Here is a 14,348-nt window from a genome sequence, read left to right as displayed (position 1 = left end):
GATTTTGCTAAAAGCAAGAGCACGTTTTTGCCTCAGGTGGGACTCAGCCAGCCAGTCCAACCAAAACCACCTTGGGTGGTCAGGCCAGCCAATTCTGGCTTTTGGCTTTAAAACTAAAATGCCGGAGCCCAGCCAGTGTGTCTCTGCCGCTGATCTCCTGACTCCTGACCTGATCTCCATTCCTATTGTGCCGCAAGCCTGCAAGCGTCCCAGTGCCTCTTCTTCAATCCTGCTTCGCTGGTGCTAGTGCTGACCTTCCACTACAACCCTGAGCCCCAACAGCAATGACCCCTGGCTGCTGCTTTCACTGCCACCCAGTCCCGAGATCTTCGGAAACTTCTTCAGCTGCTGCTAAACATTTGGTATTGCCCTTCCCCCCCCCCCCCAACCCCCGGTAATGGCCTGCATTCTAGCCCTCCATGTGTTTCTCTAAAGACCTAATTTAGGCACCCCCCACAAGCTCTCCACGTGGGTATTTTCTGCAAAACTGACCTAAGCTTTTTCTCTAGCCCTGAGCCCATGACCCGACACCACGTGGACCTAGCGTTTATCCTTAATTGGGCCGCATGGCCTATTCACCCCCATACCTGCTCAGAACTTTGAACTGAGAGCAAAGACTGATTATAAAAAAAAAACTCCTTAAACTCAGCAGAACTCAATCAAAAGAACCTTAAATTGAACAAGGGGTGAACTTTTAAACCTCGGAACTGAATGAGTTTTATTTCTGTTTTAGAGAGACTGTATCTTACTGTATTTTGCTAATTAGTTTTGTAAATTAATCTTGCTTATTTCATTGATTTTCCTGTTGCACTGAATCATTTTAAGTTAATATAGTTTGTGGCTGCTAGATTAATTCTGTTTATGATTTTATTGTAACTCCCAAATAATGAAAAAAAAATATTAGAACTGGTAAGAGGTTTTGACCAGCTTGTTATCTGATACTCATATTATATTTCCTAATTTATTTTAGGTTTCATTTTTACTGTAATCAACAACAATGCTATGTTCTCGTACTATTTGAAAGTTACACATTTTATAAGTTATAAATTGCCTTAATTTTGTTCGACTTCGGAGAGTTTGGTGATTGCCTTGTGATTTAAATTGTAATTTTATGAGAGGTCTTTTAAAAATTTACTTTAGATGCTTAGTACCCTTCTGTATAAATGATAAGGTTTTTATGTATTTATTTTGAAGAATTGTTGTCTTAAAGGATAACCTTTATATATTTTATTGTGAAGAATTGTTGTCTTATATATATATATATTTATATTAGTCTATGTTTTAGCCTCTTTTATCAGAAGGGTCTAGAATTCTTGAGGATAATTTAGACCAGAAGGTTTTTTTTCAATATCAGGTTTTTATATGGAAGCAATAACAGTTTGTTGAGAAACCCTTAGCCAAGGTTTAAAAGTTGTAACAAGTATATGATTTTTTGAACATCATTCTTTATTGTTTTAAAATGTGTTATTAGAAATATGGTACTCTATTTGAATGTGCATTGTGAATCTGCTATTTTGTAAATCCCACTTTCTCTCACAGAAAATCTCATTTTGGGGTAACAAAACCCTTCTAGTTCTAAGCTATATATATATTTTTGATTTTTAAAACATTTTTTTTAATCAGAGCAATTGATTTTTCCTTTTTCTCATCTTGTACTGGAAGTACATATATAATCATTATTTATCTTTTTTTTTTGATTCTACAGCGAAATAAGTTCAATGCAAATACCTGAGCCTGAGCCTGAGACTATGGGATTGTGATTTAATGCCTCTCTGATTCCAGGAGAAGTGCCGAGCCACGTGGTCAGAGACTTGACTAATGAATCTGCATGAATTGGCAGGAGTTCTATGCCAATACTTGAAGGGCTTGAAAATTGGGGTTTGAGTCCTGGAGTCCCAGTCTTTTCTAAAACTTTAGAGGTCGTGGGTCCCCTCAACTTAAATTCCTAGTGAAGCGCCTAAGATTGGCTATCATTTAATGGCTCATTCCCTGAGAAGGTGCAGGGAAAAATCGGATCAAAGAAAGGCATTTCCCTTATTCCTCTATATAGAGAGAGTAAATGGCAATTTTTCTGCAGTCCTGGCCCTAAATGGGTTATAGCATACTGCTTAAATCGCTTTCATTGGGCCTTGAATCAAAGGCCTGTTTATTTCCCCTACATTTTTTGCACATTTTACATTTCATTCACAAGTTAATTTTTTCTCTTTTTTTTGAATTTTATTCTTTTTATTTTATTTTTTATTATTTCTTTTGCCAATTGATTTCATACACCCCCGTGACTCACTTAGCCATGCATCCTTGGCTGATCTTTTCAGGGGAGTTATGTGTCATTTAAAATTTTTCTCAGGGGGGTATGTGTTAAGTTTTTATAATCATAATGTCTGAACTATAATCTATATTGCAAGTAAATTTTTACTCCTTTCGAAGTAAACTCAGGGGGGTAATGTTAATTCTCAGAAGGAAATGTATGTTTTATAATCTATAATGTAAAGTTTAAATTCTTTGAGAGTAATTTCAGGATAAGGATTTTGCCATCTCCCCAGAATCCAGATGACAAACCTGTTTGGTGGAGGCACCAAAAGATGCCTGAAGAGCCTTCATTGGATCATGAAGACCCAAATTTGAACTTTGGGGCGCAGTTGATCTGAACTATGGGGGTTGAATGAATTGAATGCATTTATTTTGAATGGACACTCTTATGCCAGTGGGGTACTGCCCCAAAATTGGCTTTTTGTCAACGCAGCTAGCTTTTGTCCTCTTTTCTTTTGGTTTAAGATCCACTGAAAAAGACCAGTCTTTTTCAACAGATCTCAGAGGGGGTTATGTGTCATTTAAAATCACTTGGGATACTTGGAACTACATTTCCTGTGATCCCTAATGGGTTTCCGGTTTTGGATGACGTATTCAAGGTGAGGGACTGTTTGAAATTAGGGGGAAGTGACTTGGAACTTCCTCTTTAGTTACCTGGGCTCGAGGAGAGAGGAAGGTAAATGGCTGAGGTGAGGTTGGAATAGGTTTCTTACAGGCGCATGGTCAGTTTATCTCTATCAGCATGGTTTTTATTAAAATACTATTCTTCCTTTTGATCTCGGCCCTCATCATTTTTAATAATAACAATGGTATAGTTAGAGAATCCCCTTGGCAGAGAAAAAAAGTTCTAGAATCTTTAAGAATCAACTAAAAAACTAGTTAAAATAATTAACAAATTTAGCAAAGTTACAGGATATAAAATAAACCCACATGAATCATTAGTATTTCTATATATTACCAACAAAGTACAGCAGGAAGAGATAGAAAGAGAAATTCCACTTAAAATAATTGCAGACAATATAAAACACTTGGGAGTCTATGTGGTTTTCTTAGTTGGAGAGAAAGGGAACAGATAGAGGAGAAACAGAATACAGAACTAAAAATAAAATTTATTAAAAAAAAACACACACACAAGGTCCTCTCCATGTTAAAATGAGTTATCAGGGTACAACTCTGGTGAGTCTTTGAAGTCTGGAAGACCTGAGTTAAAATTCTACCTCAGATAATTCCTAGCTCTGTAACCCTGGGCAACTTAAATTGCTGAGTTTTAGTTTACTTATCAATAAATGGGAGATAATAATAATAATACTTCTCCAAATGGCTGTTGTGAGGATCAGTTGAAAGAAGGTATGTAAAGCTCTTTGTAAACCTCAACGCAATGGATAATATATGATTAAACTTGGGGGCAGCTGGGTGGCTCAGAGGATTGAGAGCCAGGCCTAGAGACAGAAGGTCCCAGGTTCAAATCTGACTTCAGACACTTCCTAGCTGTGTGACCCTGGGAAAGTCACTTAACCCCCATTGCCTAGCCTGCCCTTACCACTCATCTGCCTTGGAGACAATATACAGTATTGATTCTAAGATGGAAAGTAAGGGTTTAAAAAAACAAAAAAGATTAAACTAAAATATTAGTATATTCTAGTAGATGGAAATTTTTGTGTAATGGACAGAAGTTTCTAGACCAGGGAAGAGGTCAGAAACCAGGAAGAACTCATACTCAATTAAAATTTTTTTTAACATTTATGAACAATACTTGAGCCTAGATATCACTGACCAGTATTATAGTGAAAAGTATAGTAATCTCATAAATTTTACCTTTAATTGTCTTATTTTTCCAAAGTAGATTTCTGTGATTACATAAGACTAAATATATTACATAGAAGAAAATTAATGAATAGGTATCTAAGCTAATTTTAGTATGATAGAAAAAATATAATGAAAGGTATTACCTAGATTTAGAGCCTCTATTTCACCTTCTTCATATTCCTTAACTGGCTCATTATTTTGATTAGGTGTGTTATTTTCCACAAGAGATATTATTGAATCAATATCATGTAAAACGAAGAAATCAACTGGTACCCCCTGAAAAAATTAAAATATTCATATAGTTAAGAGTTCCTTTAATAAAATACATGCAAAATAGGTGGTATGTGACCACCAGACATGTAGCAAAATTTAAAACTACATTTTTCCTGTTTAGCATGAAACTTTTACTGTCTGCAAATTCTTTTAAAGATTATAAGAAAATTCAAATCGTGACTGTTTCACAAACAATATGAAAAGAAAAAGTACTCAAATCATTGCTTAAAAAGTTTAATAGAACAAGATCAAAGCCAAAATCTTCTGATATTCCATTAGAGACAAAACTCCAGATTGGCATTATTCCATTCATTAATCATTAATTTTTATGGACATATAGGTGACCTCTTTATCAGATCTGTTAACAAGATAGCCAAGAGGATTATGCTAAAGGTGAAATTCAAAAAGACTTAAAAAGGGTTATCTTAGATGGGGTTGATAACTGATAATCAAAGGCAGCTGAACAAATTAAGACTCATCCAAGGAAAAATAATATAAATAAAAGACCCTAACAATGTAAAACTAAGTATTATAATTCTATAAACAAGCAGTATGGTGGCACAATGGAGAGAGTCCTAGGACTGGAGTTGAGCTTACTGAGTTAAAAATCTGGTCTCAGACATTTGTTGCATGACCCATGACAAGTCACTTAACCCTGTTTGTCTCAGTTTCTTAATCTGTAAAATGAGCTAGAGAAGGAAATGGGAAACCATTTCAGTATCTCTGCCAACAAGGCCCCAAATGGAGTCATGAAAAGTCAGAAACATCTGAAAAATGACTGAACTTCAACAAAAAAGCAGTATAAGCATGTGGTATGACCAATAAGAGGATGAGGATATGATTCCAGCAAAGTAAAGGGTGGGGAGAATTTTGCATTGTCCTCCAAAGACTACAATGTTTGTCTGTTCCTCAAGAGAACACTTCTGATTCTCCCCACTTATTAATGCTTCCTCCACATAAAAAAATTCCCTTATATTTATTTTACAAATAATAATTAGGAGGAGTAGGCAACAGCAAGAGCAGCAGATGGATGATATCTTTCAGGATACTGACTCTAAGCCTTGTAACATCTGAAGCATTTACTCTTCCTTGACTTATCACTCAGCTACTAAGAGAATCCAGCAGGATGTGACTAAATTATGCCATGTCGGAGAATCTCTAAAACAGGTAATTAACTCTACTGATTTTCAACCTTCTGTTTTACTGCTGCATGCAACAGATAACATGGATGGCATTTTTGCTATAAAAGATGTGTTTGGGAGGAGGGAAATTGTTGAATAATTGAATAAATAATTGATTACACTATATTTAACTAGCTAGGAAACCACTTTCTTATCTTAGCAATCAAGTGATTATCTGGAGACTATGTGAATTTTATTTATAAATTTCTGGTTTTGCGAAGAAAGAAAGCCAAGAAGGAATTAGAACCTTTTGTTCTATTCTAAAACCCACATGAGCCAACATCATCATTTATCTCCAAGCAAATAAATTGATTTAAACCAGAGGGCGGTGGCTTTTCTCTACCTCAAGTCAAGAATGAGGAAGTAGTGATCTCAACAGATCATGCCTTGAGCTGGAGTCTCAAGATAGAGCTAGATATAGTCATAAGTAATCAGTTTTATCCACTCCCCTAAAAGGAAGTGGGATGAAAAAGTTCTTCTAATCTAAACTATCTCCTACAGAAAACATCTGTTGGGGCATCACTGTCTCTGAACATGCTGTACCCTCTAGTGGAATTCAAGGCTCTTGAGAGTAGGAATTATCTTGCTTTTGTATTTCTATCCCTAGTAACTAGAATAGTATTGAGCTCCACCCCACCCCAAAATAATGATTTGGCTTTATAGGACAGGAATCATCAAATGAGAATCAAAGGGCAAAAAATAGTTACTAGTGATTATTAACTCTTTGCTGAATGGGGACTATTTACCAGGCTTTTCCCAAGAGTATTTCCAAACCAACAATCACTATCTACTTCCAGCAGTTCACATAGTGGTAAATGATACTTCCAGAAAGAATCTGGAAATTGATTGCCAGAAATTGACCAAGATGATGCTGGTCAAAAAAAACAAAACAAAACTTCCCAAAAAGTGACTTTTTCACTACCAACTGAAGGCAGGAAAAAAAAAGGTACGTTTGAGAAGTAGCTGATTCTGGGGGAAAAATTGTTTCTGAATAATAGTTTATACAATAAAAAAATGATGGGTTCTTGACCAAAAGTTGAGTGCTTAAAGCAAGAAGTTAAGACTTTATCCCAAAGAAATATAAAAAAAAGAGGCCATATGTATAAGAATATTTATAAGCAGATTGTTATATAATAATAAAGCAAGAAATTATGGAGAGGTCAAAGAAGTCAAAGAACTTTCAAAGATATGCTACCTGCCTCTTCTGACAGAAAAGGTATAGATGGAAACATTTTTTTAGGCATGGCCAATTTTGGAATTTGTTTTGCCAGATAATGAACATCTGTTACAAGGGTTTTCTTTTCTAAAGTGCAGAAAAGGGTACAGGACAGAGAGAGAAAAATAAATTTTTGATCATTGAAAAGATAAAATTTAAATTAAAAAAAGAAATGTTATTGAACTACAGGTGTTAACACCGAGATTTGTTATTAATAAAAACATTGTGCAAAAAATTTTAAAAGAACAAATAAATCTTAGTTAAACAGAAAAAGAAAGCAACTAATAAAACTCTAAGGTTATCTAGGAAACTTATGAAGATAAGAGGAAAAAAAAGGACTGGGGAACTTTTAGAAAATCTTTGCATATATTTAATAAACACAAAAGATGGAAAATTTTCATGATTGTCATGTAATTTGATCTTATAACTATAAACCTAATGGCACTAATGTTGAGACTGTGAAAAGTTTACAAGATGGCTATTCCAAAATTTTTTATGATTTACCTCCTTTAAAATTCAACCTTGGAAATTGATCTTAATCACTAAAAGCAGCACTCACTTATGGTAAAATCAATGCTAGGAGTAGGAAAAATGGCTAGGATTGATCATGCCAGATTTTATATCAGTAACTTGAAGAACCAAATGATTGTAGAATTAGAGTACAAAAAAGAAATAGAATAGGATAAGTTGAGTATTTGGGAATCCGAAATATTCTTAGAATGGCCAGTCACCAAGAAAGAATTAATGTATTGCTACCTAAATAGTTCAAAGCATTTGACAAGTAATGGAGGAGTCCTAGAGTTTGTACTTAGGAAAGCTTGAAAAGTGTGCTAAACTTCTTTCGTTATTGTTTTTTAATAAGGTAAAGGTGAGGAGGCAGAGTGTTCCAGGCAAAGAAGATGGCCAGTGCAAAGGTACTGAGATGAGAAATGGAGAATTGTGTATTAAGAACATGCAGGACTGACTGGCTGGATCATAGAGTATGTGGAAGGGAAACAATGGAAGCCAGGATTTGAAGAGCTTTAAATTCCCGCAAAAGGAGGGATTTATATTTAATCCTGGAGATAACAAGGGGACACTGGAGTTTGGTGAATACAGTGAGTATGTAGTCAGACATCTATTTTAGGAAAAATTACTTTGGCAGCTATGTGAATGATGAATTTGAGTGAGGAAAGCTATGACACAGAGACTTAAAAATGCTATATAAAAAGAGAGGTAATGAAGTTGAAAGGAGTTAAATATAAGAAATGTTGTAAATGTTGGAACAAAATTTGGCAACTAACTAGATATCTGGGAAGAGAAAGGAACTGAGGATAGCACTAATGTTGTGACCCTCGATGACTAGGAGGATGATGGTATGAATAATCTGTCAGAGGACTTTCCAGAGGATATTGACTGACTCTGTGTTTTCCCTGTTGCAATGGCTTTTGAAGACTCCCCTTCTTGCAAGTTAGCAAAATATAAACCCACCCTTGCTTCTAATATAGACCAATCGCATCTTAGTTAAGTTTGCATTACTGCACCTTATATAACCACCAAACCACGTAAAAAGCTACTCTAATTGTAAGAGTATGTCACTGATTTCTGAAGGGCCATTGACCTCCATTATTAGCAATTGCTAGTCTTGCTAATAAATAGATTATACTCAAGATTTTTGTGCCTCAATTTCTCATTGAATATTTTTATTGTGACACTGGTCCCCTCAACAGTAACAGCGAAGTTCAGAAGAGAAGAAGGCTTGAGAGTGAAGAAAAGAAAATAAGTTACGTTTTAGATATAATAAGTTTGAGAGACCTACAGGCTGTCCAGGTTACTATGCTGGATACATAGTAGGCCAAGGATACATAGATTTGGAAATCACCTGCAGAGATAAATTATTTATACAAACAAAAATATGTATAAAAGCACTTTTAGTTATACCAAAGAACTGGATGCCCAGCAATTGGGGAATGCCTGAATAAACTGCCAAATTAATATAAGGTTATTTAATTATATATATAATATGTTAATTATATAAAGTTAAGAGACTAGACCTATGACTTTACTGATAAAAGGAAAAGCTGCTACTTAGAAAAGCAAATCAGTGCCTTATCAGCAATTTATATCTTAGACAGTTGCCAGGAGCACTGAGAAAGTGAGGGAATTGCTGAGGGTCAAACAGGCAGTGGTGCATCAGAAGAGTCCCTGAAACCCAGTTTTTCTGGACTCAGGGGCAACTTCTCTATCCACTACAACATACTGCCTCTCAAAAGAATGGAATGGAATTTTATTAATCCATAAGAAATTATCAATATAATTGATTCAGAGATGCATGGGGAGGCTTGAATGAATTAAAGGCAGAGTAAAGTATACAAAATCAAGAGAATAATTTAAATGATTACTATAATAATAAAAACAACTGAAAGACTCTAGAAATTCTCTCCTTCCTCCAATCATTCTTTCTCCTAATTTTAAATCTCTCTTTATCTATAGAGTTGGGAGGATCTGGGATCAAAAATATTAAGTATAGAAAGGCTACCTTATCCTACAAGGCTAGAACAAAGGAGAAGATGGTAGAGTGTGATGCTAAGGTGATTTAGAATATGGAATTCTGGCTTTCATCACAGTTGCAATTTTTCAGGAAAGTATGAGACCAGTGATGAGAGGAATGGGGATATAGCTTGCGAAGTTAAGATTAGGTTTTGAATAACTGCTTTGGGAACTGTAATGGAGGGTTGAGTATTAGGGAAAAATAAAATGATGAGCACAAAAACTGAGAAAAGAATTGAAAAGGATGGGATAAGATTAGTAGCACATAGCCTCCTCCAAAATGAAACTAATCTTATTTTAAAAGACAGAAAATGAACCATTACTGATTGAGTTGAGTCATTCCAGAATTAGCTATCACTGTATTACAAACCTAAGCTCAAAACGATATAAAGCTATAAAATGAAGAAAACTATATGGTACACAATAAAAACTTCAACTTGACTTACTTATAAATTACTGATAAAAAATAGGGAAATGACTGAAGGAAAGGATATTTACACCAATTTAAAAAACTTATTGAAGAAGTTTAGTCAATGCTATTAATTGTTGTAATGAAGAAACAACAATCTACCATTACGGCCTTCTAAGAACCCAGGGTCACTCACACACAATGCAATGCAATTATGCTTCCTGGAAGCCACTGTCCTACTAACAAATGAAACTTGGTACCAGAATCTCTACTGACATAAAATGATTTAAATTATAAATCTATATTCTTTTAAATGAATAAAGGAGAATTTAAGTAGCCAAGGGCTAAAAAAAAAAACAAAATTAATGAGTTTGAATATTTTTCCCGTTACTTTAATGACAAATAAGCAAATTTTTAGAATAATAAATATAAAAACTAACCTCTTTTGCTCTTTTGAAGATGACATTGGTATCAGTGGGAATGTTCAGATTTGAGGAGTCCCTGTTTCAAAATAGAAATCAATCTGTAAGTTACAAACAGTAAATCATTTAATGCCTTTGTAAGCAATGCCTAATTATCATGAAAGAGATTACTGCAAAATGACAAATTTTCCTAAAACTTTAGTTGGTGATTCTTCCTTGAGGAGATTCCTTAAGTTTTGATCTAGAGTCTTTGAAGTCCTTTGTAAGCAGGCAGAATATGCATATTTCAAAAATTAAGTTTTTACCTAATTGGTAGATAGAATTTATCTAGATAGTGGTTGGCTTATCTCTATTTGTTATGGTTTTAGATTAATGTATAAGTAATGAGGGTTGTTGATGTTTGAAAAAAAGAGAAATGTTTGAAATTTATACATGAAAACATTCTGATTTAAAGCAATCAAATTTTATAATACTTTAACAATAGTGTGACTCCTGCTTTTCCCAGAAGGTGCCAAGCGACTGTTTCTGCAGTTTTCTTATCAGCTTCATAAGTGGTCTGTTGACTAAGAATAAAAATCAGCGGTAATCCAAGTTGGAGATGAATAGTTGAAACTTTTTCAGGATCTTCAGTAATTTCAGTCTTTATAAGAAAAAAAGAAGTTGTACTTATTATACTCTATTGTGTTTTATAATTTTTTACATTTACATTTAAAATAAATGAGCACAATAAAATAAATTTGCTATTCATATATAGCTTTAAGCATTAACAAAATTGTTAACTACTATAAGAGATAAGAATCTGTAATACGAATAACATCTATAGACATTTTTCTATCACTATATTCCCAATGTGAATACATAAAACTGTGATAATAAATTACATGTAAACTTAAGATAACATGTAGATTTCTTTAAAACATACATACAAAGATGTTGCTATAAGCAGTAAGTAGAAATTTGCAGTTTTCTTCAAATTAAGCTTAGGTTTCAGAGAATAACTAATTAAAAATATTTCCCAAAAAAAGGGATTAGCCTAAAAGAAATTATATGGATGAAAATGTCTGAAAAAGTCACTATGGTGAAATAATGGAAAGTGTAAAAAGATTGCCGTGGAGTACCAAGGATACAGTTGAGGTTATTTAGGGTAAGTTTAGAGTGGATGTGGTTAGCACAGACTCATGATTTTCTACATCTGTGTTTAAGAGTACATGAGTAGGAACAAAGGTGTGAGTAATGTTAGTTATAAACATATATAAAGACATAAATATAAAGAGCAGACATAAAGAGTATAAATACAAAGTGATTACGAAGAGAAAGAACTAGCATATTGGGCAAACATCAGGAAAGACTTCATGTAGTCAGCACTCTGTATAATGCCCTCTCCTTCCAAACTACCTTATATTTTATGTATCTGTGATTATATGTATACATATGTGTGTTTGTATATGTATATATATATGTGTGTGTGTGTATATACGTGCGCATGTGCACGCACACGCACACACACACACACACAAACACACACACTGTATTGTTCTCTCTGACTGGGATTTTCTTGGCAAAGATACTGGAGTGATTTTCCATTTCCTCCTCTAATTCATTTTACAAATAAAAAAAAACTAGGGTTGAATGAATTGCCCAGGGTCACACAGGTAGTAAGTGTCTAAGGCTGGATTTGAACTCAGGTCCTCATGACTCCAGGGCCAGCACACCTAGTAGCCCCATATACTTACATACTTACATACATACACACACATAAACAAAATTTATATATTTGTGTAATTTTATTATATAATTATATGCAGAGGATATAATTCTTACTTATTAATGTTATATTTATGCTGCTTCTATTTATATATACTTATTGTCTTTCCCATTAAAATGTAAGCTCCTTGTGCATCCATTCATTCCAACCTTTGCACTTTTATCCTCAGTGCCTATATAGTACTCTGCATATCTTAGGTACTTAGAAAACACTTGACATAGGTTGACTGATAGAAGGTGGTGCTTAATCCGCATCTTGAAGAGGAGGGATTTTGTAGAAGAAAGGAGAGAATAAGAATTCCAGACCTAAGGGATAGTCTACAGGAATGGTGATGGGAAATGGAATGTCACATGTGGGAAAAGGATAGAGATAGGATAAGATTTAAGAGAAGTGGAAGGATGACTTTAAGGCACATATTAAGAACTCAAGGGAAAGGATTTTAGCAGGCAGAAGACAGAGGAGGAACAGTTTGGAAGTGACAACTGCTAGAATGACTTGACTTACTGTGGGAGGTTAAGGGTTTCCTGTCCAGGAATGGTGGAGGAAAGGCAGGGCTTATCAGAGTTCATCTATCTCACCTGACTGTGGAGAAGGAATATACCCCTAATTCATTTTTGGAAGTACTCTATTTAACTGGGAAAGATCTAGAAAAGGATCTGATCATACCTGCTGTGCTTTTCAGAAGGTTTTATCTAAAAAATCCTGTCAGATAGGCTTTGAGGTTTTTCCTCAGGGGTCAGACCCCCTGGGGTGAACTTAACTATTGGAGTTCATTCATAACAGTTTTTGGAGACAGCTTTTGGGGAATAAATCAAACCAACTACTGAGGGTCATAGATCGTTAGCTTAGTCAGTGTTGGGGACACCTAGATATAAACAGGGAGTCAAGTTAGCCAGAAGACCAGAAGGCTCCCTCTTGCAAGGGGCATAGAGGATTGTGGGAAATTAGCTAGTTCCCTTAGAGTTAGGAACCCCTTGTTCTGATCCTCAGTTTGTATTTCCTCTTAAAATAAAAGAGATACTGTTTTTTATAACAATTGTCTCCAAGGCATTTGTGCATCTGGCCCAATGAGAGAAAGTGATTCAGTTTCACTCTAATTAACCAGAGGTTAAAATACCTGGCTGAGTATTCAGGAGGATCCCTGAGTGGGTCTACCACTGTCACATCTGTGAGTCTCTCCCCATATTCTTTTTTTTACATGGAAAGAACAGAGAATTAATGTGGCTGCATTGCAGTGCATGGGAAAGGAAAAATTTTGTGTAACTGCCTCACTTAAATCTACTCCATGCAAAAGTCAATACATCACCTTCTGGTGTCACTGGTCCTCTTTAAAAATGGAAGACAAATTAACAACAATTTGGATCTATCAGAAATTAGAATCATCCTTCTCCTGCCCTGTCGGAGGCTTTTGAAACTTTTTGTTGTTCAATTGTTTTTCAGTTATTCTGAACCATCACCTCATGTGGGTGTTTCTTGACAGATATTGGAGTAGCTTGCATTTCCTTTTCCAGCTTATTTTACAGATGAGGAACTGTGGCATACAGTAACATGCCCAATCATACAGCTAATAAGTGTCTGAAGCCAGATTTGAACTCATGACGATGAGCCTTCTTGACTTCAGACCTACCATTCATCCACAGTGTCAACTAGAGTTCACTATTGAAACACTACAGTTGTGCCATTTAGCAATGGTTGCCATGGGAGAAAAAGCCTACAATGAAAAAACTCTGTCCTTTGGTCTGTCAACAAGGAACTATTTTTCTCTAAAGACAATTTGACAATGAAAGGTCAAGAAGCCTTTTGCACGCTTGTATGTATCAGATGATGGAAGATTAGGGAAAACCTTTAGTTTTTTTCTCTTTTATCAAGCCCAGTCACTCTGCCAGGCAGAGATGGTAGGAAGGAATGAGAGGGGAAGACAAGGACAGCCCAAGGGCTAAAAAGAAAGCCATTTTCCTTTTTGTATCAACCTTACTGGAACTAGTTTTGGGGTTTTCTTAAAACCCAGCAGTTGGCCAAACATATTCGGGCAACTTGTCTAAAAGTAAAAGTCTGCATTTTAAAAGGCTTACCTCAGGCATATATTGATCTTAGACCAGATCCTCTTTAATTTCTGAGGAAAATTGAGCTGTGTAAGTGCCATAGTTCTCTGTTCAGATATACGACAAATGCATTGTGATGCATTAAGGTGACACCATATCCCAATGGAATCGAAGAGAAATCAGTCTCACTAATAATACACATATTATGTTCCATGTGTGATTTTTTTTTCATTCTGGGATTTAAAAAAGGGGGTTTGTGAACATGTGAACAAGTTAAGGGAGTATGTGAATGTATCCAAGTATCCAGGGTCCCATCAACCACTTTCAGGGAAACATTTGCTATTTATTTTTGCTATTGTTGAAAACGATAGTAGAATGAATGTTTTATGAGATTT

The 14,348-nt window shown here is 35.1% G+C and overlaps 1 protein-coding gene across 1 annotated transcript in view; it reads right to left on the bottom strand.

The window, feature by feature from the left end:
• TXNDC16 (thioredoxin domain containing 16) overlaps positions 1-14,348 on the bottom strand; it is a 122,120-nt gene that overhangs the window by 57,407 nt on the left and 50,365 nt on the right. The window contains exons 10-12 of the mRNA XM_044664718.1: positions 10,620-10,786; positions 10,165-10,225; positions 4,260-4,392 (exon numbers count right to left, since the gene is read on the bottom strand). Of these exons, the coding sequence (XP_044520653.1) occupies positions 4,260-4,392; positions 10,165-10,225; positions 10,620-10,786 (361 nt within the window). The remainder of the gene's footprint in view (positions 1-4,259; positions 4,393-10,164; positions 10,226-10,619; positions 10,787-14,348) is intronic.

The sequence above is a fragment of the Gracilinanus agilis genome, chromosome 2 (assembly GCF_016433145.1).
Source record: "Gracilinanus agilis isolate LMUSP501 chromosome 2, AgileGrace, whole genome shotgun sequence".
Taxonomy (NCBI): domain Eukaryota; kingdom Metazoa; phylum Chordata; class Mammalia; order Didelphimorphia; family Didelphidae; genus Gracilinanus; species Gracilinanus agilis.
Note: the sequence above shows the minus strand (reverse complement) of the source record. Positions and strands in the feature narration are given on the sequence as shown.